Genomic DNA, 25,820 nt, shown 5'->3' with positions numbered 1-25,820 from the left:
CTTCGGCGAGGCGAACGACTAAAGATGCAGAGGAAAACAAGAAAACAAAAGCAAACAAAATGAATATTTGATTGCCAACCGTGGTTTCGTTTCGAGGAAATAAATAATATCGTAGCCCGACGACTCATTTTTGAGATCGTAAACAGAAATTTGTTTTCAAAACAATTGCGGGCTGCTCCTTTGTCACACTGAGATGCTCATCGCATTTTAACTGAAAGATTTTCAGAAGCTCTCATTTAGACACAGAAGCACACCTACACAGGAAAAAAAATGACTTTAATATATGCATTTAACAATTGTGCCTCTCTTCCCCTGCAATCAGGCCTTAGTTGCTCTCTAATTTCATGCAGATCTGCAGTGCTTGAGTGATGGCATTTTCAATGAGCAGGTACTCCATCGAGACCCTGTATACAGCTATGAGTCCCACGCTCCCGCAAAGGCAATGCAGAAATACATCAGGACCAATTACGATATCAACTTTCAGTGTGATTCCCTTCGCCACCAAGTGCTTGTGTACCAGCCCCAGGCTCTTTCAAATCGCATCTCATCTGAAGTCTTTGGGGTTTTAATTAAATTTCAGGATAGATGGAATTCTTCATTAGTACCTGATCTGAATAGGTGATTGTGCTGTGTTCCACCTCTCTCCCTCGCCTGTTGTTTTGGGGCTCCGTAAATACAGGGTTTAGGCTTGGATTGCTCTCAGTAGTCAGAACCATAGGCCATGCCAGTATAAAAATGTTAAATGTGAGCATCAAGAGTATTTGTCTTTTCAGGGGGGGAAATGGAAGGTTCTTTTTTTCTTGCTTGTTGATTCACAAATATTAAGTATCTTTTCTTTTTGCCTTATTGCTGTAAAAATTCCTCCTCGATCTAGTCGTGCAGCCTCTGCCTGCCTGGGAAAAAAAAAGATACAAGTTTAATCAGGTCATTACAATCTGTGACAACCAACTTTTGTTTGCTCAGTTATCTTGTGGGAGAACCTGAGCGCAACAGCGCTCTCGCAGCACTTGTCATGTAATATTGAGTTGTGACCTTCACTTGAAGTGTTGCCATGTTTATTTACACATTTCTGACAAAACAAGCCACTTTTCATATTAGCTGTCACGATATACCTGAGAAACAGAGGTGACATGAAAGGAGATGCAAGGTGCAGTTTTCTATACCGTCTCGACTGATTGTCATGCACAACATCACACGCAAGTTTGGTCGGCGGGGGTAAGGGAATGGCGAGCGCTCGCGTGCGTTATGCTCAGTTAGCTTGTGTTTGCGCCTGTGTATGTGCGCTGGCTGCCTCAGAAAAACACAGACACCAACGTGGGTTCTTAAAACGATGCATATTCTTATCTCATTAATTATACATCCATATGTAACAGACGAGAGGATCTTAGTCTCGGTAAGCGGCGCGGGGAATGTGCGGGGAGGGGGCCGTGCAAAGGGGGGGAAGGGCGCTCTTCAAAGCCCAAATGACTGTGTTCCTGCAGGAGTCTGAACCTCCCCCTGTGCACAGCGCAGGGCGAGATGAGACACTCACCAGGACTCGCCCCTGTGATGTGGAGAGGAATTAGGGAAATGAACGTTTTCAGAATATCGAATAATCAGAGAATCATCAGCACCCCGTCAGCCTTCAAAAGTATGGATCCCTCAAGACTCAAGAGACACTTTGACTGGGAGTCAAAGTCTTCCCTCCCATTAGACACAAAGGATAATGAGGTAGCTGCATTTCCACTATTGTCTTTTTATTCTCACCACCATGTACGAGGTGACTGTCAGCTGGAAGTCGTCTCTCCAAATCTATCATTAGCAGGGCTGATGGATTTCAGTTTATTGTTTTCCTTTTTTTGGCTTTCAAATTGCTCCCATACACAGAATTATGAGCAAATCAATCATATATGTCAATACCATCATAACTGCCGAACGTGTTCGATTTTACTCCGGGTAAATCCATCGCAGCCGCAGTGGCTCTGTCACCTGGCCTCATGGCAGGTAATGACCTGTGACATAATTATGGGGATGTCTGTAAACATGTAAGTGGTTCCTCTCAACTTTTATTTAAACAATTGACACCAGTGCTCCTCGATCTAAAGAGGGTCCTGACCCCAGACACACCGTATTAGGCTCTTTATGAAGTATGGGGCTAGGGGACTGCTCTCCAAGTCATTGCTGGTCCCCTCGAGTGACCTGCCTGAAGTCTCTGTCACAGCCACTGATGAGGGCAAAGTTCTTTAACCTTTGTGCCCTGCAGATAAAAGTACAGACACTTTTTGTCCAGAACTGTAGGAGATGTGAAAGCTTCCAGGAGAAACAGCTGCTCAGGATTAGTCAAAGGTGTACACAGCGCCATAGCTTGTTGCTCGGTCTGTTTGTAGGCAAAAGTTCCCGTCTGCGTCTGCCGGTGTGACTTTGGTTGTTTGTCAATAACGTTTGCATCACTGTGGATTTGTCGTAGCTGCAGTCTGGGCAAGTTGTCATCTACCCCGCCGGTGACAAAAGCGAAATCCTTATGTATCACACACATCATGTGGCCAAATCCGAGCTTTATGAGGGAGAGTAATGCATGAAAGGAATTTCAGGGGTGTATCTCATCTCCTCATAACATTAAGTCTGTCTGCATAAGAGCCCGTCATCTCGTTGACAGTGTGATTATTACCTGAAAAATTATTAAACAGTACCTACGGGCCTTGTTCAAGACAAAGAACTCACATGGGTGTGCATCAATCAAATGTATCCCCTTTAGGTTTTACACTTATTCCCCCCAGTTTAGGCAAATTGCCTTGTTCGCGTGGCTTTGTGTAGCAGAGAGTGACTATAAGGTAGCGAGGGAGCCTGGGGAGCAAAGGATGTTCACTCTGTAGAAGAGAGACAGGGGTGTGACATGTTTTCACACAATGCCAATTTAGAAGGATTTCACATAGATCACTTGTCATGTGCTCTCTTAGACCATATAAATGAGAGAGAATGGGAGATCACTAATTGAATTTTCATGACTGAGTACATGTATATACTAGAAGAAATTCACCCCCTCTTGATAACGAGACCATTGTTCCTCATCTTGTTCTCAGTGCAGAAAAAGAGTGTTTTGTGCTTTCTGCACAACCTCGGTGCATCGGCGTCTTAAGGTTTTTGAGATGCCTCAAATACTTTTCTTCAGCAATCAGAGCTAGACAAACATGCCTCTCAGTCACCGCCTGGTAATCCAGAAAAAAAAAGAAGAAAAGATAATGCTACTGCTAAAGTGCTAATGAAATCAAAGCCGTTAATGTGGTTGGTTAAGCTGTGGATGATTTGAAGAATTCTGCCATTTAAGTGAAGATGATATAATGAATCTACTCTGAATAGAAAGCAATTAAAAGGACAAATTGGTCTGATTAACCTCAAAGTCATCCCGCTGCCACAAATGGTGTGCAACATTCAAATTATTATTATTAAAAATCTGGAGCAGATTTGCAGTCTTTTTGGCCTCTCTTAATCCTTTTAAATGAAGGAGCGAACTTTTTTAATTTTAGCTGTGACCTTTCAAAGCATAACCTAGATTTTTCTGCCATAGGAATAATTTTCTCACGTCAGCTTCTGTAGCATGTTAATACTAGTTCTAAGGTCAAATTGAGGGACTTCTCTGTGTTTAGGTGCATAATGAGCAGTGTAAAGATGGAAAGAAGAAAAAAAGATGGAATTGTAGGGAGCCAGGATGGACATTATAGTGTTCACCAGTAGGTGAAAATGCATTAATGAGTCAAACGTTGGCTTTTTAATTAAAAACAGCAGAGAGTTTAAAAAAATATAACACATGTTTAAAGTTCCTTCATGTTATCAGCCTCTCGGCTGGCTGTTTGAGTTTGATTGATTAAATGAGGAACTCTCTCTTCCCCCCTTCTCCTTTCCCGTCTTTCTGTCACTCTTCCGTCCTCTTGCTTTCTGGCAAAGATTCATTCACCAGCCGCGTGCTGCAGGTACTTCTGAGAGATGTGACGTTCGGAAAGACGGTTTCATACAAACGCCTCGCCGAGATGGCGGGAAACCCCAGAGCGGTGCGGGCGGTGGGAGGGGCTATGAGGAAGAATCCGGTGAGTATGGTTGACATTGATTGACAGGCTTCTGTCTTGCTTACTTTATTTAGTCAGACAGGTAAAGTAACGGTTTGTATTTTTTTTTTAAGTTTATTAGCGACTTCAATATTTAACACATGCAAGATTAATTATGATTAGTTTTTCGGTGAATTTGCCCTTTAACAGAAAAGTAATTTTAAATTATTCTTAGTTTACATGTTGTATTAATACGTGGAAGCAGATTGCTGTGAACTATAATATTTATTGGGTAGTAATTCATTTTGCATGAAAAAATGACAGAATACATAAAATAGGCAAAGATCACATTTGAGGTCATTTCCTGGTGAGGTATTGTCTCTCCTAGTTTCCTAACTCGTGTGCACGACTGAAGTTTTCCAGTAAAATGCATTTTAAAAAGTTTTCCCCGATGCATGATATGTAATCTAAACTGTAGGCGTGTTCGAGTACGTGCGATGGCGAAATAAACACCTCCCTCTGAGCACAGCTGAGGAGGGAAAGTCTACCTACAGCACAATTTTAAGCCCACACCTTTTGTTCCTGTTCTCTCAAGTCTTTACTGTAGATGTTCGCTGCAAATCTCCGCTTCTTGTAAGAAACCTGGCCCGCATCATTTTGCCCATGAATCCACTGTGTACAAAATGGAGGGCTAGAGGGCAAGTGGTGTGTCTTCTTTTGATCAAACCCTTTGATCAAAGCCTGTTTAACTCTGCCCATGTAGTGCTGTGGGCACCACCGGTGTGCTCTGTGAGGCAGAGAGCACTTCTTGTACAGCAGCAGTGCAGCCAGTGAGATGTTCTCCCTCATATGTGCTTGTGTGCATCCTCGTCTTAGTGCTGGGTCTCCCAGCATGTTGTAATTGATGTTGGGTGGGGACAAAAAGTTATTTATAATGAGAGCGCTCAATTTATAACCCAGAATAAAATGTAGATAAACTAATTAATAGTGTCCTCTGGATTCTCTGTGTACTTTATACATTGCATTAGCCAGTGGCATTGCTGCTAGATGGCTGTATAATACCGCTCCGATTTAGCATCAGTATGTTTTACAGACATTTCTTTCCTCTCGTCCAGGAGGCTGGGAGCCTGAGCCATCAGCTCCTGATTCAGATCCAGAGTCAGATTGTCAGTGTCAATTACTTGTCAGTAGCACTGCTCCACTCAGGCTTTAGCTGTGAAAAGCTCAGTGTGCTCAATCGATCCTCCCCTCTCTGTGGCACTTCTTCTTCACCAGGATTTGAGTATTGATAAGCCTGGTGTAGTGCTCTTTTCCCCCCCAAGTGAAGAGGCAGATCCGAAGGCCTTGAGGGTACCCTGCTCTCCCTCCAAACCCGGGGAACAGTATTGATCTGAATACTCGAGCAGTATTTCTCTGTCTGCAAGGTTAATCTGGGGCTCGGAAAGTTTTATTGCTGTTGATATGGGAGTGGGTTTAATGATGGATTGAAGAGAAACACGGTGAATGTTCAGTTTTCATATAAAAGGCTGGAGGTGCAACCGTCACGTCAGCCTAACACAGTTACATTGGAGAAATACAGTCGCAATGCAGCGACGGTTGTGTTGCCTTTCCGGTTAGTATAACAAGAACAAAATGAGGGCAACATTAAGAATATTTTAAAAGAAATAATTGCTGTGATTCATTCCCAACCATTGCCACTCTTCTTGTTCTGAATTCACAATGATCGAAGTGTTTTAGGCTTGCTTGTTTAATCTTTCTCCAGCCATTTAGTTTACAAAGAACTCGGGACCCCCCTGGCAGTCGTCTGCAACAAGAGTAAACGCTCCACCGACTTCCTCTTTTTAATGATCACAGGGTTATCAGATCTTAATGTTGACACCCTCTCGATTGAATATTCATCCTGCTGGTGTTTTTGCCCATTAATTTTTGATTGCTTCTTTGCTTTTCACTATTAAAGAGTAACAAACATTTATACCCAAAGACTGAGCCATCACCCTGAATGTGGATTTGTGCAGGATCAAACCAGACACTTCTGGTGTGGCACTTTGTTTTCATGCAGTGCATGAATATAAAAAGTGCTACAAAAACAAAAGCAGTTCATATTTCCTGCACGTTGGTTACTTTTAAGTCACATCGTTTATGTGCTAAATCAGAGATTCTTTCATACATAATACATATCTACTATCAGCACTTGCAACTATTGTGGTGCTGTGACAATAAATGTCAACCTGAGAATAAGTATTTGATTTTTTTCCAGCGGTCTAATCTGCGTTCCTGTCTTACTCATATATTACTTTTTGTTCCTCCACATCATAGCTTTTAGGTATTTAAATTTCTAAAGTTTAGTGAAAAATGTCCTTTTTCCCCCATAATTCTGACCAAATGTAAAAATGAAGTAGTTACTTTTTATTAAAAAAACACATTTTAAAAGTGGGACTTGGTCCTACAAATTCTAATATTTGTAAAATTGCACATGTTTATTAAATCCCCGTCTCTCTCTCTGTCTGTGCCAGGTTCCTCTCCTCATTCCTTGTCACAGAGTCATTTCTAGCAGTGGACAGAGTGGGCCGTACATGAGCGGCAAGGGCAACCATCTCAAACAATGGCTGCTCACCCATGAGAGGCAGGGAGGGGAAGGCTAAAGCATGACAGAGCCCAACTGTCCTTCAGTCAGTGCACACACGCGCACACACACATATATATATATATACACACTCACAAGGCCAGGGTTTTTTTTATTATTATTCTTGTCTCTTTTTTTTCTTTTCTTTTCAGAACACAAAACAGGGCCATAAAGTTTTCCTTGCTTGGCACACACCGTGGAACAACTGGAGTAACTTGTAAATATTCAGTTTATAATCCTTTTTTTTTAATCTAAGAATAGAGATGCTGCATAGTTAATGTGATACAGAGTTGTTGCAGAATTAGAATGTACAAAAATAACTTAAACAGAGAACAGTAGGAATTACAAACATATGCTCCCGTGGGTCTCCGTTGCGTTTGCCAGATAGTGCTTGGAATGGTTTTTCTAAAGAATTATTATTCCCTTAAAAATATGTCTCTTGCATTGTTGTTGTTGTTATTTTTTTTCCTAAGCAGAATTAGTCTTTGTACCTCTCGTTGGTTTTTTAATTTCCTGCCAAGTGAATGCTTTGTTCAACATCCAGTGATAAAGGCTCTGAATTTTACGGCTACAAAGCTTTGTAGTGAGGCATTTGTTTTGTCTTCATTTAGATCTCATTGTTTGCTCTCGCCTTATAATCCACCTCGAGTGGAGAGTTGTCCTATGCATTTTATACTGTACTTTTGTTGCGTTAGACATGTTTAAATAAATCTGTCTCAAACTGACAAAATCCCGTCTTTTCATCATTTTAATTGCGTTTAATTTAAAAAGTGATTTCATGTAGCATTCACTCAGTTCAGCTCATGATTAATTATGCTGTACGTCTCTCTCCTTGCTGCTGCTCTGTATGTCACAGCTCCTTCTTTTTTATTTCTGAGGGGTGTTTTCCATTAGAGGGCAGTACAGAACGGGAAACAGAAATCAACATTTCAACCTTGAATTCATCCTGAGCGTTTAAACTGTAATTTAAATGTTTATATCCTTTCTTTAAAAAAATACAAATTTCACCACAACATTATTTCACCCCTTTGGGATATCTTTTTTCCTTCTTAAAAAAAAAACACCATATGGAGAGGGCAGCAGCAGCGGAGGTGCATTTAGAAAAATCTGTTACTTTAATTGAATTTGCCCTTTAGTTTTATTTTCGGCGTTTTCTCGCAGTGATATTTGTAACAGTGACAGTTTATCCTTTTCCCCTTAAATTCGTGATTCTCCTCACTCTCTGGTGAAACTCCAGAGTGACCCTTACTTGCCCATAGTTATTCCTCTTCTGTTCAGCCCAGGTAGCCTAATAATCCACCCTCCAAAAATAACCTCAGCTCTAACCTTTGCAGAACCAATTCAAGTGGCCCTCTCACTGAATACATTTGAACTTTGCTGCATTTTTGAATTTCTTATCCGATCAGCTCCGTGTGGCTGTCTTGCCGTGCTGCTGGACTCACTTACTCTGCCATTGGAGCACCATCGCAGCGTAAATGTTGAGGCAGCAGACAGGCAGATGAAGAATGAGACTCAGTCTGTGGTTTCACAGAGGGCTAATGATGCCTGTGGTGACTACAGGCTACAGTCAGCCCCCTAACGAAGGGAGCTGTGACACAGCCACAAGGGGTCCCATTTAAGCCAGGCGCACTCTGAAGTGCACTGTAAGCACCCTCCTTTTTTTGCTTGTGGCTAAGTAAATTCTATGGAATGCTATGAATTTAGCAACCAGAGATACTGATGTCTGTAGAGTGCTGTGGTTGATGTTAAAAAACAAGTCCAGCATCAAAGCTTCTGACATGCTGCCAGTAATTGGCCGTGTAATTTGCGGAGGTACCTAAGGAGTCTCCTAAAAATAATTCGCACCTTTTATTTTGTCCAGTTTTACACTTTTGAGATATTTTAGCATTTATCGGTAACAGTGTTGTTATTATTACGTCTGTATTGTTTTGTTGTTGTGCTTTCACCTTGCATACCTCTTCCACATCACGCTGGCTCAGAGATAAAAAGGAATTAGATTAAAAGACGCTGAGACGATCTCATCATCCGCACTGTTAATCTCTGTGAAACCTTTAATTTTGGCCTAATATCTGCCTCCATTTCATAGAGAAAGACTATATAAGTGCATGTGTGCGTGAGCATGTGGCCTTGCATGTTGGTGTGCGCACATGTGTATGTCCATATGTGTGTGGGTGAAGTGGATGATATTGAGTCTGACTTCATAAATCACCCAGACACTGATAAACTCCCCATGCACCCACACACCGCTAATGGGCAACCCTTAAGGAGTGTGAGTGTCTCGTGCGGCGTTTGATTCAACATTTATTAACCCCCTCACACACACTCTCTCCCTCAGATACGACACACACTCATTTGAGCCCCAGAAAGAGCGAGGATATGGTTGGTGGCATCCGTAGCGGTAGCGCAGGGTTTTGACCTGGCCGGGCTGTATTAATCATGGCCAATAGTGGTAAGGTACGTTTTGGCTTATAGCACCACAACAACAACAGCCTCTGCATTTCCTAACATTAGTTTCCCTCTCATAACTTATATCCTGTCTCCAACTCCCTACTTCCCATCTCATATCCTGGCACCCCTCCTCATTATAGAACAATTTTCTGCCCCCACATCAAATACAAACACACTCTGTGCTTCCATCTCCTTCTCTTCATACATGTCGGCTCATAATTCTAATGTTATCGCAACCTGCACCCCTTGGTACGAGGCGCAAGCTTAGTGGGGACTCTGCGCAAGTTAATTCTGCAGCCGCTTCGGTGATCGATAAACAGCTGCTTTTATCCTTCCAGAGAAGTTTGTATGTTTAAAATGAATAAAAGTAAGACTTTTTGGAACGTGTAACTCAGCTGCCAGCCGTGCTCTGTTCCTGGGAACACAGAAGGAGTATCCGGCATGCAGATAGGCAATGTCCAACAGTGAGTCAGAGATAGACGCAGGGATAGATAGCTGGATAGACAGACATTAGACTGGGGCTTGGCTGCACTATCAGGTTTCCTCCCCCTCTGTCTGTCTGCCGGGACAGCCTGGCCTCAGAGGCCCTGACACCGAGGCACCACACAGCCAGCCACGACAGCTGCCACAGCAGCATCTAATACCAACACACTCCATGCTATGCCACGACTACAAAGAGAAATATCGTTTCAAACATGGCATACTTTGATGCTCTTGTAATGATCTTTGTGTTTTGAGAGAGAAAGCGAGGGGACAGAGGATTCGTATGGTGCGCCGTCTATTTTTTTTTTCTTTCTTTCTCGTTTCTTTAGAACAAAGAGACTCCTCTCAACACGAGCAAGTTTAAAACAGTGTTGATGAGATGGAGCCGGATTAAATGAGAACGTAAAAGAAACCCTGAGCGGTATCAGCATGCGAGTGCGCGCGCGTTTGTAACCTTGTATCAGCATGTCATCGTAACCTCGTGAACTCGAGCGTCGGTCTGGGGGTCTCTAATTAGGAACGGCTGATGAACGGCCATACATTACGTGAGAGCGGGGGCCTGTGAGCGTGTATCCCTCTATGTATCAATCTGTGACTGTGCCGGGTGGCTGTCAGAGTGGTAAGGAGAGTGTCTCAGCCTGGAGAAAGTGCAGGTCTAGCCTTGGTCATGTTGACGGAGGGGGCGGCACTTCAGAGGCTCCAGGACCCCATGGCACCAGTCTCCCCAGTCCCCCAGACAGACTGGGAGCATCTGGGCTCTGTCAGCGCCTCTGGCCCCTGCAGACTCCGATCTATATGACGAGGGAGAGGAGTGCATTGGATCAGCGAGAGGGAAAATATGAGCCAGATTCCTCGACTTATGAGAAAAACCCGCGTTGCCAGTTTGCATGTAACACGTGGACGCATGTGTGGCTGCGTTAAGGCCTTATAACAGGTCACAGTGATTAAATTTGTATTATGTGAGATGGGGGGTATTGATTAGCGACTAATGCTGAAAAAGTCCTTTTTAAAAACTGTCCGATTAAGTATTAATTAAAAGTACGCCACGAAAAAATATGCGAAGCCTGTTCTGAGTAAAAACATCAAGATAAGACTGATAGATATCATTCCAGACTTTCCTATGAAAGCGAGCAATGATTTGATCAAGTAGATATAACTCTAAGCTGTGCCACATGAAAACTGATATACACACACTTGCCAAGACTAATTAATCCATACACTAAATTAGGAATATAAATCGCGGTCCCAATTTAACAAGGTCAGCTTTAACTTCTCCCTTTACACTTTTATTTAACTATGTAGTTGCGGGAAAAAAGAATCCCTATCAATGTGCTTCGCTTATTATGATTGACGATTGATGATTAAGTCCTCCAGCTGACACACACCACCAAAGCCGGTGAGTTGGAATTGGATGTGACACATACACAGTTCTGCGTGTTAGGTAATTCGTTGACGAGGGGCCAAATTCATTTATGGAACAGCGGTATTGGCAGGCATGGACACTCTCTGCAAAAACAACGATAATCACAGAGGTTTGGCGCGGCGTGACAAGGACTCTTCAGGGAAAGGCCCTTACACGCTGCTTTGTTGGCCGTTCCTCCCTAAGATGGAGGGAAACATCCGCCACTGTTCTTAAGATGAGAGGCGCTCAGAGCAGGAGGAAAGAGGTTTATGTAAGGTGCGGAAGGGCTTCATTAGCATTCGTCGAGTCTGTTACAATATCTGAAATGACCAAATTTTTATCAATATAAATTTAACTACTCGCTGCTTTTTTTCGGAGGGAAGAAGTGAGTGATATTCTTTCCTTTTTTCCCTTTTTTTTGGTTCAATTGATGAAATAAAGGCTCTGATAAATCCTCTGTAATGAAACATGAGGGGGACCCTGTCTCAAGTCATTTAATCTCTTTTCACATTCTCCATTTTTTCTGCTAATGAGCCTTATTGACAATCAAACAGAAGCTGTCATCCCCCAGGATGCAACACTCCCAGCCCCTGCGTGTTTGTCATAGTGTCCTGGCAATCAGAGCTGCCTGCAAGACCAGGCTGGCAGTTAGTGGTTCTCACAGCAGCGCTGCCTGAAAATGGCACACTTCCTGTAGAGTTGCAGCTGCCACCTCTGCTACTTCCATTACTTTCTATAGCATGCAGATGTTGTATCAACATTCCCTGCCAAGGGGACTGCAATAACTGTGAGATTCATGCCATGTTTCAGAGGCACGTCAATTTCTCAAGTGGGACAATTAAAGAGGGAAATACAGTACCAGGTTTTTCACAGCCGCTGAAATCGGAAAAGGGCTTTTTTCACGTTTTTTTCCAAAGGGTGGCTGTTTCATAAGGGTTCAGAAATCCACCCGATTTTTACTGCCCTTTTCCTGAGTCGAGCTGTTCTGTGAGCCTTTGTGCGGCAGACCTGTTGTGACCCACAGCGGATATGGAAATGGGGCTAAGGTTTTATGGGCCAAACGGATTGGACACAGTCAAGCTCAGGGGGCATGAATATTGGATGTTATTTCTGCTCCCTTTTTATGTAATCCATTGCCAATACATTATTAATAGATGATATCATATCCAGAACTACTGGACAAAGCACTACAGAGGAGTGCTATGAAAGGAGCTCTATGTGGTGGAGACTGTGGCAGAAAAATACTGTTCAAGTGATATTATTTTATCACTGCAGCCTAGCACTCCCTGACCAGGCAATCTTTATAGTGTAATTTTTGGGCTAGGTGAAGTTCATGGAAGGAAAGTACGGTGAATGCTCTATTTCTACCGCGGGTAAATCCTGCATTTGTGGGTTTGAAATGTACTGAAACATTGATGAAGTATCAAATGACACCCAAATACAAGTTTAATGGATTTTGAAGCACTGGGATACTTTGCTCATCCTTCTTGACTGCAGTGAGTGAAGTGGAAATCTTTGTGAGGATCTAGAGTTTTCCTTCCAAAGCTGACTCCCAGTGTACAGTAGCAGGGGAGCAGTGTCTTATCTGATGTACAGATTTACAGACGGGAGACGGCGCTAATGTGGGTCAGATTCCCAGTTTTGATTCAAATTTCAAATCGTTCATAAAAGGTCACACTCCCTATTTTGAGTTATTGTCATCTCCGAGTTGTGATCTGCAGTAGTGCGGCTTTTATGAGTGGAAGAGGCAGCTTCCCACTCATGTGTGAACTTCACGGGAGTTGCAGAGACTTTTTTTTCCCCTCCACAAAACACATCACTCAGCGGCTTCACAAATCCTGTCTGTCCAAGAGCAAATCCTTAAAAAAGTACTTCTCAGCACTGCCCATCAAGCAGAGAAGATAAAACAAAGCAAAAAAATCTAGCGTCCAGCTTTTTGTTTTACGACCCGTCCGGGTACTGTGCCCATGTTCGCATTACCACATCAATGTGGGATAATGCATTAAGAGTGAACGTATAAGCCTCAATAAGAGTTACATAGAGAGCGGATACGTAAGGTAATATTCCCTTTTTAAGGTCAGTTTGAATTGTTTTTTCTCATGGGAAACGGCAGATTGATAAAGAGCAAACAAAACCTCTTTTCTGAAAGCTTGTCCTCCACGGCCTCAGTGAAGGTTTCATTCCTTTATATCATCCAGCCCAATTCCCAGCATGCACGGCCATTGTGGCTCTTTCAACTGGAGCTCTCCATTGACTGGCTTATTGTCCGGTCGCTCTTTTGTGTGCGCTATCACCAGAGCACAATCTTTCACCTGAACAGCACAGGAGCGCAGCCTGGATATAGTCACGTTAAAAAGAAAAGGAAGGAGAGAGAGAGAGGGGAAAAAAACAAAACAAACTGAGTCACTCGTGTAGTTGCCAGGCGGCGCAATTAACCCCACGCCAGTGAAGAAATGTTTAGTACGTATACTGCGTATCAACTTGTAAAAATCTCAAGTGATGCTTGTTAATAACGCAGTTATTAGTCACGCTTGAGCGGCCCGCGTCACAAAGAGATGTTCAATATTACTGCTCAGGCTTATATTATCGAAAGGAGGTTTTTTTTTGAAATATAACAATGCACAAGCAGATGTTTGAAGAGTGGCCCTCGGCAACACGAGGCCAGTTAAGATCGATATTGCTTTCAATATTTCTTTCCTTTGACAGATAACCAGTACCGAGGAAAGTCTTGATAAGAGTGGCAACATATGGATGCGGTGAACCTCGCTCTCTTTTGATTGCGTGACCCCTTCACCTTTGCTTGTGTTTGAGAGCGAGGCAGCCACATGGTATGGTGGGGGTCTGTCAGGCTTTGGATGTGGGGCATTATTGACCCAGGATTTATAAATATTTAATGCACACATTAAGATCATGGTGGAGGGTAGCCATTAGAGTTCTCCAATAAAAGAGGCTCTCACGATGATTGAATGTTGTGGCAGAGCCAGTGGCTGATTGTTGGGTACAGGGAAACCTGCTGAGACAATATACTGTACCTCGAGCTCGCCTGCCAGGCTTCAGAGCGCTCAAAACTAAACTTGTCTTTTTTTTTTTTCTTTGATTGCACTTTTACCCTCAGTATTTTTCTTTCTTTGGCTGTTTTTGCTTGGTTTGGTTTCTAAAGAAATGTGCTGTTTGTCCTAACATTTTTTAAAAATAATAAGACACGGCGGTGCGCAGGAGATGGATCCAAACCTGTGTATCTGTGTGGCTGTTGTTATCAGACGCGCTGGATTATCGAGGGAATGATTTAAAGAACAAGGCGGCTGAAAATTAAATAGCTCTTTTTAGCGTATCTGTCCTTTGCGCTATCAGCAGCTCCTGGGCTATCTCCGGTGCTGCCAGATCTGCGCATGCTGTTTGACATAATAAGCTGCGATATGCTGATTGGCGCTTAATTGTGCATTTATGGCAGAGGTGGCCTCGGACAATGTTGCCTTGATGAGAAATTGACATTTTGCGACCTGCTCCCCGCGACCACTCAGGATGGCAGATAAGATGCTCAGTTGTTTTTAAGGAGAACCACTATTCTTCCCTCAAACACTTCTATCCTTCTGTTTGACCCACTTGATGAGTATAGATTTCACCACGGCCCCCTTTCAACGCTCTAACTATAAGAGGTTCAAAACGATACCAGCCCTTATAGACAAAGGATAACCTTGCTCTTTCAATGTATTGATTCTTTATTAACTAGGTGGCTTAATGCAATGAAATGAGGGATTTGAATGAGCCCCATTTGGGGTGTTTTGAATAAAAAGCTTGCACTGTTTATGAATGGCTACAATGAACCTTTGAAGCACCACAGATGCAGGATATGCTGATACAAAGACCAGTAGGAATATGTCACAATGTCAGAGTGCTTTGCTGAAAGAATATGAGTAAAGAGCAGTTTTCATCTTTTATGGATGTTACACTTTTTCCACAGGTGTCAAACAATTATCTCTATAGCAATGTCTAAACACTACATCTTACAGACGAATCACAGGTTTGTCCTCAGAAGTTTCTACTGTCTTTTTCTTGTTCCTGATTGTCAGTTTGTCTGCCAGCCAAACTGTACTTCAAACTGAAGAAGTCCACAGTTGAGTAGCTATTGTGTTTTTACTGAAAATTTTAATAAAACATCGCTTATTCATTTCTGTTTCCATTCCAAATGTTGAACAGTTTTAAATTTGTCTTCCCTGTAAACACAAGTAAGCTATGTGGCAGAGTCATAAGTGGTGAGTAAAAATGACTTCTATACATTCTACAAAACAGAAAAAAATACAACCACAGATGGAGTGTTTTTTTTTTATCTCCAAGGTTGTCCCTCATGCACATTAGTCTCTATTGGATCTTAACAACTATCATATGGGTCACAAACAATTTATTTGACAATACAACCAACAAAGTTTTCTCCAAAATGGTCTGTATAGATAATTTAAAATCAATACAAAAATAAACAATGAAGTTTGACTTCCCCTTTAAAAAATGGACAGAGAGTCTTGACGGAGTAACACAAATTTTGAGGATACACATGAAATATATGCACATTGCATTTCATCAAATACAAAAAGAAAAACAAATGAAGGCAACAGTTCTTGGCTGAATTATCTGTGCTGCATCACTATATTAAGGGCATGACGATTAATACATACATAATGAAAAGCAATATACAAAATTTCAGAGATAAATACATTATTTATAGTTGATATGTTACAAAATTTCCCTCAGTGAGCGCAAGTGTGTATTGGAACAGAAATATGACAATGAACTACTATAGTCCTACATTGTCAATGGATTGTAATTTAGTTTTGGGGTTTTTTTTCTTTTTTTTTTCTTTTTTGTTGATCTAAAAGAACATGAAAAAGACAGATGTATAAATATTTAGCACACGTTTGGCAATATCACAATAGTCTACAATTTTTTTTTTTACCACATATAAAACACATAAGGGAGTTGGAGCTAGGGGGGGGAGACTGCTCCTCATCAACAAGAAACAGACTTCACAGTAGCCTAGGAATGCATTAATATACAGTGCTAGCAAAAAAGTTGAAAAACATGGCAAAACACACTTGCTTAAAAGGAAGCTCTAGACATGGAAGTACATCATATTCATCAACAGAGCAGTGTTTTGTACACATCAGTGTGCTTGTTGAATCAAAGAGGATTTTTTTTTACTTTTGAAGATGATTTCTAGCTACAATAAATTACAAAATTTAAGTTAAAATGCAGGAATGAAACATGATACAACGTTACCCACCCAGCCCTGCCCCTTTTTACTCGTATTTGTTGTACTTTTATGATCGATTTTCTACATTATATATCTCATATATTTTCCAGTTGAAATTCAAACTGTCTTGGCCCCTGTGTATTTTTCTCACACATAAAAATACAAAAAAGTCACATTATAAAGACACACAACTGTTGTGAATCTATTAAAAGAGAGTTGAAACAGAAAACAATTTCTGAGGCAAACAAGTTCATTGGCAAATGTACTGTACATCAGTGTTTTTACTTTACAACCAGATGGTGAGTCCACAGAGTCCCTTCCAGTATTGAGCGTGTGGTTGATTGGACAAATCCGAGACCGAAGCGCAACCCGACAGGTATACAAAATAAACACTTCATCATCCTGTGTCCTCTTCAAGGGTGATAAAATGGGAGGAGGGTGGGGGAATAAACAAAAACAAATCCCACAGAAAAAAAATATTGTTCATCATGAAATCCTTTTTTTTCTGCAGGCTGTGAAAGTCAATGAAAATTTAAAAAAAAAAAAAGTCTTTCTTTTCTTTCTTTTTTTTTTCTTCGTCTTCAAAAACAGAACAAGCGGTGGACTATACATTGCACCAGCCTTTTGCAGTGTGCTGAGGGGGTGCCCTGTGAAGTGGTAGTGGGTAGACTGGTGCTTGAGATGACGAAAGTGCATTTACATTGGAGGGACAACTAGGCCGGACATGGCTGGGGACAAAAAAGAGAGAAAGGTAACGGAGATTAGTTTATTAGGCTAAAGCAGGTATGGATATAAGTATGAAAAACTATTAAAGTGTTGTAATTTAGTGCATGCATGGCGTGTGTGTGTGTGTGTGTGTGTGTGTGTGTGTGTGTGTGTGTGTGTACGTGTATGTGTGTGTGTGCGTGTGCGTGTGCGTGTGTGGCCATCTGACAGTGCGCAAGTGCGTGAATGTAAGCCTTAATGTGCCTGTTTGCGTATGAGCCTGTGAGTGTTTGCCGTGTCCGCCAGCCTGCTGCTGCGTGTCCTCCTAACGGGGAGAGTTTGAAAACCTCCCTCCTGCTCTGACATTTCAGCCCCCAGCACGCCAGTCCTGCTATGTGTGATATTTCTCCTGGCATTGGGGTAATAGCAAACACTGGCCCAGACTCCCAGGAGACACAGCCGTGGTGACGGCAGAGCAACAACACGGTCACTTCCCACAATGCCACAATGCTACAGTACCAGACACCCAGACTCTCCTCTCCGCAAATTCAGTCCTATCACTTCCTTTCCTCCCGTCATCTCTTCTTTATCCTTGACTCTCCAACACCGAGCGGCACATTAGTCCTACGTTTCCCCATTCCCCAAGTTATGCCTCTGCGTCATTATCCAAGAGAGATTAGGCAAGATCAAAGGTAGCTTCCGTTATTTTACCGAGACCATCTGCTTAGGATATCATTAGCAACTGTACCTCACCCTGAGAGTTTATATATTCAGTATTTTCACACGTTTTAACAATTAGGCGACTAGTGAAGTGCTGGGATGATATATTATTATATTGCTCTGAGTATATTTGTAGAGTCATGGTTGAAATGCTTTTAAGTTTGCCAGCGCAGATGATGGCAAGGCATTGCTCATTAATTTCTGCACAACATGTATTAATAAGTATGAACGTGTAGCAAGATGAACTTTAATTTCCCACTTCATTAAGCCCAATGTTATTAATCTTGGGGCACACACTACGGCTAAGCTTGTTTTCAAAGCAATCATGTTGGTCATGACACATGCACAAAACCTAATAAACATAATTACTAAAACAATTCTGGGAAGGTCTTTTCCTGCGACATCAGAGGGGATCATTTGTATGAAAGGGCAACAAGGATGTATGTTTGTGTGAATGTTGGCGAAGACGCGGGATGAAGCTTGCGCTCCTACGCTTGTGCGTGTGTGCAAAGGCATGCTCTGTGTGAGTGTGTGCGTCTGAATGTAAACTGAAAGGTGTAAATTGGCCTGTCAAAATGCATATATTTGTAATGATTAATCCCTCACCAAACCGGACAGAGGCCTGAGCAGCGGTATCTGACCAGTAGTCCGTAGGGAAGGGATGAGGGGGTGAGGGGGGCTCACCTTGCAGTCCGTTGCCGTTGGCGCTGGTGCAGGAGGGGGGTGGGGAGGCCTGGGGTCGGACCACAGGGGCGAAGGCGCTCTTTTGTTTAACTGTGGAGACGATAGGGAAGGAAAGGAAAGGAGGGAGGGTAAGAGTGAGAACGTGCTGTGAGTAGTGCTCAAGAGGGAGAGGGCAGTTAAGGTAAGGCTGGGATAGTATTACTGCCAGGGGGGATACACGATCAGTACTCACAGGCCCCTACCATCAACATCTTGCCCAGTTGAACAAACACAGGTGGCAAACGGTGAAAGACAAAATGAATATTTCTTTGATTCTAAGCTGCGCGCGTGTTCTCCAAAGTGCTAAAACTAAACAAGCCCCCGTGAATAACCGGTAATATATTATCACCATCGGTAATTTTATAAACCCCCGTCAGAAATGATTCATAGAAGTGAAAACGAATGTGGGAGCTGGAATTAAATCAGCAGCAGCTTAGTGCTACTACAGCGTGCGATAGTGGCAAGCTACTCACTTCCATATGGGGAGTTGGCAGAGGATCCGTTGAGGAACCCAGGGGAGCTTGGCACTCCCAGGTTCATACCGGCATTGCCGTAGCCATTCATGCTGTTGCTGACGGTGTTGTAGCTCGACTGCTGTGGGGTGCTGCTGGAGATGTAGCCCCTGGGGGACACGCTGCTGGTGTTCCGGCTGTAACCCACTGAACAACACAAGAAAAAAGGAGAGGGATATTTTTTTAATGTATGTGGAGTGTTTGCTAATTACAGTAAAAAGAACCAATGGAGTTTTGCTGTTGCAGTAAAATTTTTATATTAACGCATGCTGCGGATGCTAGTTTAATAAGAAGAGAACTTGACACGTTAATTGGACCCTTTTTTTAAAAAAACCCAGCGTTCAGACATAATTCCTGTTCAATTTTCTTACTTTAATAAGAAAAAGGAGGGAAATGTAACTATTTCTCATTTTCCTGCAAACCCCTTGGAATACCCTCAAGGGCCCACCTCCAGGTCCCCGCACCCCACTTTGGAAACCCACCTGAATTGCAGAGCCGTATCCAAAATCTCATACCTTGGTCATTTCCTTGTGACTCAGACACATTGACTGCTAGTTGGCTGCTGAAGGAGTTGACTCCCATCATGCCGTGGGAGGCTGTGTTAGCGAGAGAGGGGATCTGGTTGTGGTTGCGGGGAACGCTGTACAGGGCCTCTGCGATGTCAGCTGCCCTCTTCAGAATGATCTCCTGAGAAGCACAGGGGAAGGTTTTGTTATTTATGTTGTTGTTTTTTGCTTTTTCTTTATAGCTGTGCTTTTTCTTTGATGCATGGTTCATGACTATATGGTTAACTCACAATGCACGTAGCCTACATTGTTCCAGATATAGTGGTAAAAATACCCTTTGGTGATACTAAATTGTTTCTTACTTAGCAGAGGTACAAGCATGCTTAAATTAGCTGTGTGGACACGGACCTGATTGTTGTGAGGCATTCCATACAGGGCTTCAACGAGATCAGCCGCCCTCTTCAGTAACACCTCCTGATGAGGAAAGCAGTGGGAGTAAATGTTAAAACCTAAAGAGATTACATTGGAGAGCCCAGTGGTACGTACAGTAACAGAAAATATCAAAAGCAACATTGCGCAGCAGGGTCGCGGGGAGCTTTAGAAATGTTTACATATTCAAACACTAAATAAAAGCCACCTTGATTTAAGAGGCACTAGAGCTGCATTTATATGGCACTACCATTTTACTCCTTCCAACCATGCAGAGCAGTGAATAATGTTCCCTATCTTAATTAAACTGGCATAGTCCTTTAAAAACAACACCTCACCCCTGATTCTGGGCTTCACGTTTGCTCCAGAGTTCACCGCTGAGTCCCCTCTCTTCAGAACAATAAAGTGAATTAGCTCTGGGTTAATCTAGTTCTGTTGTAATGACATTAAGGAATTTTTCAATTAACCTCTTTGACTGGCTGTTGCAAAGGACTTCACAAATGACTTCCCATCCAGCAAGAGCTGGGTGCTTGTGCCTTGGGGACACGGATGCTCAGGATGTGGTCTTATCCATGTCTGCATGCTTGCCCCCGCTTGACAATGCGGATTAGCTGTGTTGCTTTGGCTCTTAACACTGAAAATGAGTTGGCCCCGGATCCCGTTCCCCCCCACTCTCTTTCGGGCTTTCAGCAAGGTGGGGTTTGGCCCGTTTGTGTATCTTTATCTGCTCTTTGAATTCAGCACTTACAATTAAATCCCTCTCAAGCAACCAGGCTGCTCTCTTTGTTTTCTATAATACAGAAGGCAATATGCTCAATGAAAAATCCTCTCCTCCTTTTAGAGTGCATATAATCTGACAAAGGCAAGTTGCAGACACGGCTCTCGCGTGTGTTTTAAAACGCTCGCTTGTTGTCACCTGCTGTAGAGCAGAGATTTGTCGCCTGTGCTGTTAGAACCCTGGTTAAAAGCAATGCAAATCTGTCACCAGAAACATCTCAGATGGCGCTTGTTTTCTTCCCACATTCGCTGTGTTTTCTTTTGCGGGCCCCGGTAATTTGTCTGAAGTGTTCCATCACTTGGCAATAGCAGTGTGGGATTAAGACGGCAGCTGCCATAAATGAATGTAAACACAGCCTTCGCGCCTTCAAACAGCGGCCTCCAAGACTTGGCCTGCATTTCCAAGGCACAGCGTATGTAGTGTGTATGGAGCGTGTGTATGGGCCCTTTCATCCAGAGGAGCATATCTACCACAGTCCTTGATTTATCAAGATGAATCACTGTAGAAGCCACTTCCAGCGTATGCCATGCTCTCTTATAGAAACATATCGCTTAATCCACCCCAAGTTACCGGATGGGTGGCTCTTAGAATGGGCATTTACCTCTGAAATTGGTGTGTATGCTCAACGTTGCATGCATCTAGTTTGCATACAAATAAAGAATTATGGTTGTCGTGAGGCAGGTAGACTAAATGAGAGGACCAGCTGTCTTGATGTGTTCTCATCAGGCAGAACAGATTTCTCTCTCTCTTGCTGAGTGAGATAAAGTGGTTTTCTTTCTTTTTGTCTGCAGTTAATAATTACCAATAATCTATTCTATCATATTTCAAGATCTCCTACATGGCTCTCAATTTTAAACAACAATTAAAGCAATTAAGACTGTCGCGTTTGCAAGCCATGTTTCATTCTCTGTAAAACGTCCTCTCCCTCCTTGTCCATATGGTACTTTGCAGCAGTGACATAAGGAGAGCTTGGAAAAAGGAGGGAGGAAAACGATATTGCCTCTCATCCTTAATCTGTCGTTTACCGCGTGGTGTCTTAACTAACCAAGTTGACTCGCAGGGCTATGCTTAAGTGGCAACCTAGTCATATCCGAGGATGATGAGAAGTGCTGCACCCAATCAAGGAAGAAGTTTGTTTTCTTCTGACGAGACGCTTCCATGCGTATCAGCTCACGCTGTGAATACGATTAACACGAAATAGTGTTCTGAGGGCATTTCCATGTAAATCTCAATACTGCTCCAGCATAAGTGTAATTGGCTTTCTTGTCATGGAGACATATCAGAACACACCATGTTAAATTGAAACAATTAAAGGCTTCAAATGATTTCTGTTGTTCTGTGACAAATGCGTGACAGATTCCTTCTATTGTTTGCCATGCTTTGCATAAAGGTCTCGTGTTCCGCAACTGTCTAAATGGGACTGCTCAGATAACAGATCACCTAAGATTTAGGAGCCGTTTTATGTTATTGCTGAGAAAAAAGGCGACCAGGGGGTGGGGGGGGGGGGGGGGTGGGGGTGGGGGGGGGGAAGCCATATCAAATGATGTGTTATAAAAAATATCTAACAATAAGGAGATGTGGTCTAAAATGGCCCAAATGTGATTCTTCAAGCAGTAGATTAACATGGATGTTGTATTTATATTATCACAGTTAATAAAAAAGGGCCTAGGTTATGTAGCTTGGAGTGCTAATGCCATTATAAAACTGTAAGGCAATTACTCTGTTAGCTCTAGCCTGAGGTAATGAATGCATTTAGAAGCATAGGGCCATTAGATGAAGGTACTTCAAAGAGCACAGGAAGAGAGATTCATTTAAATACATGGGTAATTGCTTGACATGAACACATTTGTAATATTTTCTCCTTGTGGATTACACAAAGAATTGGAAAAGAATGGGCTTATGCTCATTTTGGGAGGAAAGAAAAGAATCCAAAGCAATCAGCTTAATAATAAAACAATATTGAGTTTCCACTTTTAATTTCATAATGAATCTAATTTGTTACAGAAGAGAGAAATTGAGTGTGATATAATGTGATATCCAGTCTATTTGTCCATTACTGCCAGAGGGCACAAAATGGTATTATAAATTGTCTTTTTTATATTATGAATAGAAAATTGTTTTATAACAAGATCTTAAAAGGGAGGGTGAATTCCAAAGTCTCTCTTCACTTAACGCAATGCCCGCAAACCAATCTCCTTTCTCATCACTTGACTGCTCACACTTATTACTTTCATATTCACCCTGGACTTTGCATTGAATTTTTATATCTCCACTCCTCCCACAGGGTCAGACTGTCATCTACGATGTTGTCTTAGAATTACGAGGTAAACTTCAATCAGAGGCAGCTTCCCCCCTTTTTTCTCTGTGTAGCAACAATATTAGCGTGCATCCCTTGCTATCCATGAGCACTCCCATATTGGCTTTCTGTCTCCTTACAATTACCACGTGTCTTACTGGTCCCAGGGAGAAGGCTGGTGGAAATCAATAGTGGAGTAATATTATCAACTGGAGGGTGAAGTCATGGGAGGGGGGAGTAGAGGTGGTGAGTGGGCTTGGTGTCGATTTGCCTTTCTGCTAATGCACACCGCGCGTCCTCCAGCTTTATCTTCTTTTTATAGAGTCTCCCTACCTCACCTGCACCCTGTAATGGCTGTTCTCTATATGCCGTTTCTGTTCTCATTCCAAATGTACATGCCAGCCTCGGCCCGCCGCGGGCTGTTTTATTGGGAATGTGCTTTTGACCCCGAGAGCTGACCCTCAGATGGCAAGCTTAACAATGACGAATCACTTGGTGGGATCATTTACATGCCCCCTGAACCCCATATTTGGGTCCATTAGAGAGCAAATCAAATATTTATGTTGTTTATTGGAAGTGCAGGGTTTCATCTCACTCTGTGATTGTTTCATGCAAAGGCTGGGAGACCATGCTATATTAAGTATGCGCACACCCAGGAAACTAATCTTGGGTTCAGTGTCAAAATCTGTCTCAGAGCCAACAACACTTTGTATTCAAGGAAAAAAAGAAGCGAAAGAAAAGAAAGGGAAAAAGGGAGGAGGGTTTCTCTGTAATAAAGCTGTGTTAAACACTGTTGCTCTCTTTGTTCACAAGATGTGGATTTCACAAAGACACTGGGTGACTTTATAAAATAAAAACAGTGCAGCTAGACTGACCTGTGATGCCTGCGGAGATAGAACGAGTCATGTGGATATGAAAGGGTAAGTGTACTTTACCTTTTGGTCTACGTTTACAGTTGAAATTAGAGTAACATTTCATGTCTAGGTGTTGTTTCCTGTCTCCACAGGGACTGGGTCTAATTGAAACACTTCATATACTGAACCAGGGACTAGCTGTGATGTTCCATTTCTCCACATTGCCTTGGTCAAATGTCTATAGCTACCACACAGTCTGTTCTTTATTAAATTGTCCGTTGGACATTAATGATATTGCGGTGTAGCATGCTGGGATTTAATAGATAAGGTCTTTAAAGGTTTTACAGTATTATTAAAACTCTGAGGTGGCCTCCACTTTACTGCGTGCCGAGGGGTTTTGAAAGTACTAATCAGTCATATTATTACACTTGACACATCTGGAACGTCAGTCATCAAAATGGTTACTGGCAGGGTAGCAATTAGTGAAAACACACAGATAGATTTTATCAATCGGAAATGGAAAGAGCGCAAGAATCAAAGGGGAGAAAAAGAATAAAAGAATCAAAGCGGTTCTGCAGGGGAGGGTTTTTTTCTCACTGTTTGCACCCAAGTTTTCGTGCTCAGGTCTTTCAATATGCCAGCGTCTTTATGTGCCACACCGGTGTGTATAAAACTGATGTGGCTTTCAACTCCTTCACCAAGGTTCAAAAGAAAACAATAAGAAAGCCAAAGCATAATAACATGCAGTCTTTGTCTATTAGCCGCAGTAAGACTAGGGGGTTTACGGCACAGGGTTCTGTAAACAAAAGATTAAACCAAATCGAGCTGCAGAAAATGAAAGGAAAACATGAGTGGGGTAATGAGGGTGCAGACGTCGTTTCTGACCAGATTACCATCTCCACAGACTACTGGAGAGGAAAACGCCTGATTGAGCTATTTTACCACACAGAGAGTTTACGCCTCTCTCCACACACAAAACCAATAGCATTACCACGCTGGTTAGTGGGTAAGCCACATATGTGAAGAAAATCTGTTAGAGTTTTGGGTCATACTGCTCTGCTTGGTTGTAATGTTGTTTTGTTTATTTGTCGAAGAATTATAACCCAGACCGCTCTGTGTCATTATGGTTCTTTTGGTTTTCAGTGCAGCAGAGACACTGTACTGACCTTTGGTAACCTCTCAGGGTCGCCGGGGTGTCTGGGGATGACTTTCTGCAGCCTCTGGAACCCATAGTCGATGGTTGGCTCATTCAGGGCTGAAAAAAAGACGAGAGAAGGTGAAAATTAGAGCGTTGTGGGGGCTAAACTAATTGAGAAATGAGTTAGAGTTTACAGTAAAATAGTCATTTCCAAATCCAAACCTCAAGGGCCAGACAGTGTTTTATACGACACAAGTTCCTCTGACACTTGTGCCACTAAGTGCTATTCCATTAAAAGCCATGATGACCTACATCAGTCTGAGGATTCTTCAGAGGGGCCCTCCCCCTTTTTATCTGCTTGAGAATATTGACTAAAGCAAACTACATAACGGCGGTCTTTTAATCTAACAGAGCCTTAATAATCTGTGAAAGGCTGTCCACACATTGATCTAGTGTAAGTTGCCGTCATTTCACCCTTCTGCACCAACTGTACTGCAACACTGGCCGTGTGAAATACGGCAGCAGATCCCATGGAGCCATTAATCTCTCCCACCCCTCAAATAGTAATCTGGGGCATGAAGCATATTGGGCGATGAATCAGAGGCACAAAGTAAATGAATCATAACCCAGACTTTGGTGAGAGCAGGGCGTTTTATGTCTGACAGTCCTAATGGGTAATTGAAGGTTTCCTTACAGCTCCGCCTGATTCTAAACAATCATGTGTACACTCATAGGCAGGACAAGGCGAGGGAGGCAGGGCAGAGGAGAGAAGGAGGGGAGGAGTGGAAGAAAGGAGGAGAGCAGTGTAAAGGGGGAAGGAACGACTTAATAGAGAACATCACTTCTCAATGTAGATATCATTTTCAGGAGAGTAACTCCACCGAGCAAGGCGCTTCATAAATCAATGGCTTTCTATGGAGACTAATAAGAGCTGCCTGC

At 42.5% G+C, this 25,820-nt stretch overlaps 2 protein-coding genes across 13 annotated transcripts in view; one reads left to right on the top strand and one right to left on the bottom strand.

The window, feature by feature from the left end:
• LOC113035481 (methylated-DNA--protein-cysteine methyltransferase) overlaps window positions 1-25,820 on the top strand; it is a 62,717-nt gene that overhangs the window by 11,953 nt on the left and 24,944 nt on the right. For 2 of the 4 annotated variants that reach the window (XM_026191079.2, XM_026191080.2), the window contains exons 4-6: window positions 3,922-4,061; window positions 6,533-6,688; window positions 6,795-7,372. In XM_026191079.2, the coding sequence (XP_026046864.1) occupies window positions 3,922-4,061; window positions 6,533-6,661 (269 nt within the window). In that variant the 3' untranslated portion in view covers window positions 6,662-6,688; window positions 6,795-7,372. Of the gene's footprint in view, window positions 1-3,921; window positions 4,062-6,532; window positions 6,689-6,794; window positions 7,373-25,820 lie in introns of those variants that run through there. The other 2 variants (XM_080288023.1, XM_080288024.1) reach the window with 1 other exon arrangement.
• The window catches only part of LOC113035527 (transcription factor COE3), a 67,636-nt gene continuing 56,917 nt past the window's right edge, over window positions 15,102-25,820 (bottom strand). For 4 of the 9 annotated variants that reach the window (XM_026191150.2, XM_026191153.2, XM_026191151.2 and 1 more), the window contains exons 11-16: window positions 24,910-24,998; window positions 19,795-19,860; window positions 19,396-19,567; window positions 18,842-19,027; window positions 18,330-18,419; window positions 15,102-16,948 (exon numbers count right to left, since the gene is read on the bottom strand). In XM_026191150.2, the coding sequence (XP_026046935.1) occupies window positions 16,917-16,948; window positions 18,330-18,419; window positions 18,842-19,027; window positions 19,396-19,567; window positions 19,795-19,860; window positions 24,910-24,998 (635 nt within the window). In that variant the 3' untranslated portion in view covers window positions 15,102-16,916. Of the gene's footprint in view, window positions 16,949-18,251; window positions 18,420-18,841; window positions 19,028-19,395; window positions 19,568-19,794; window positions 19,861-24,909; window positions 24,999-25,820 lie in introns of all 9 variants that reach the window. The other 5 variants (XM_026191146.2, XM_026191147.2, XM_026191148.2 and 2 more) reach the window with 2 other exon arrangements.

This window comes from Astatotilapia calliptera, chromosome 13 (assembly GCF_964374335.1).
Source record: "Astatotilapia calliptera chromosome 13, fAstCal68.1, whole genome shotgun sequence".
Classification (NCBI taxonomy): Eukaryota; Metazoa; Chordata; class Actinopteri; order Cichliformes; family Cichlidae; genus Astatotilapia; species Astatotilapia calliptera.
This window is presented reverse-complemented; position numbering and strand designations above follow the sequence as displayed.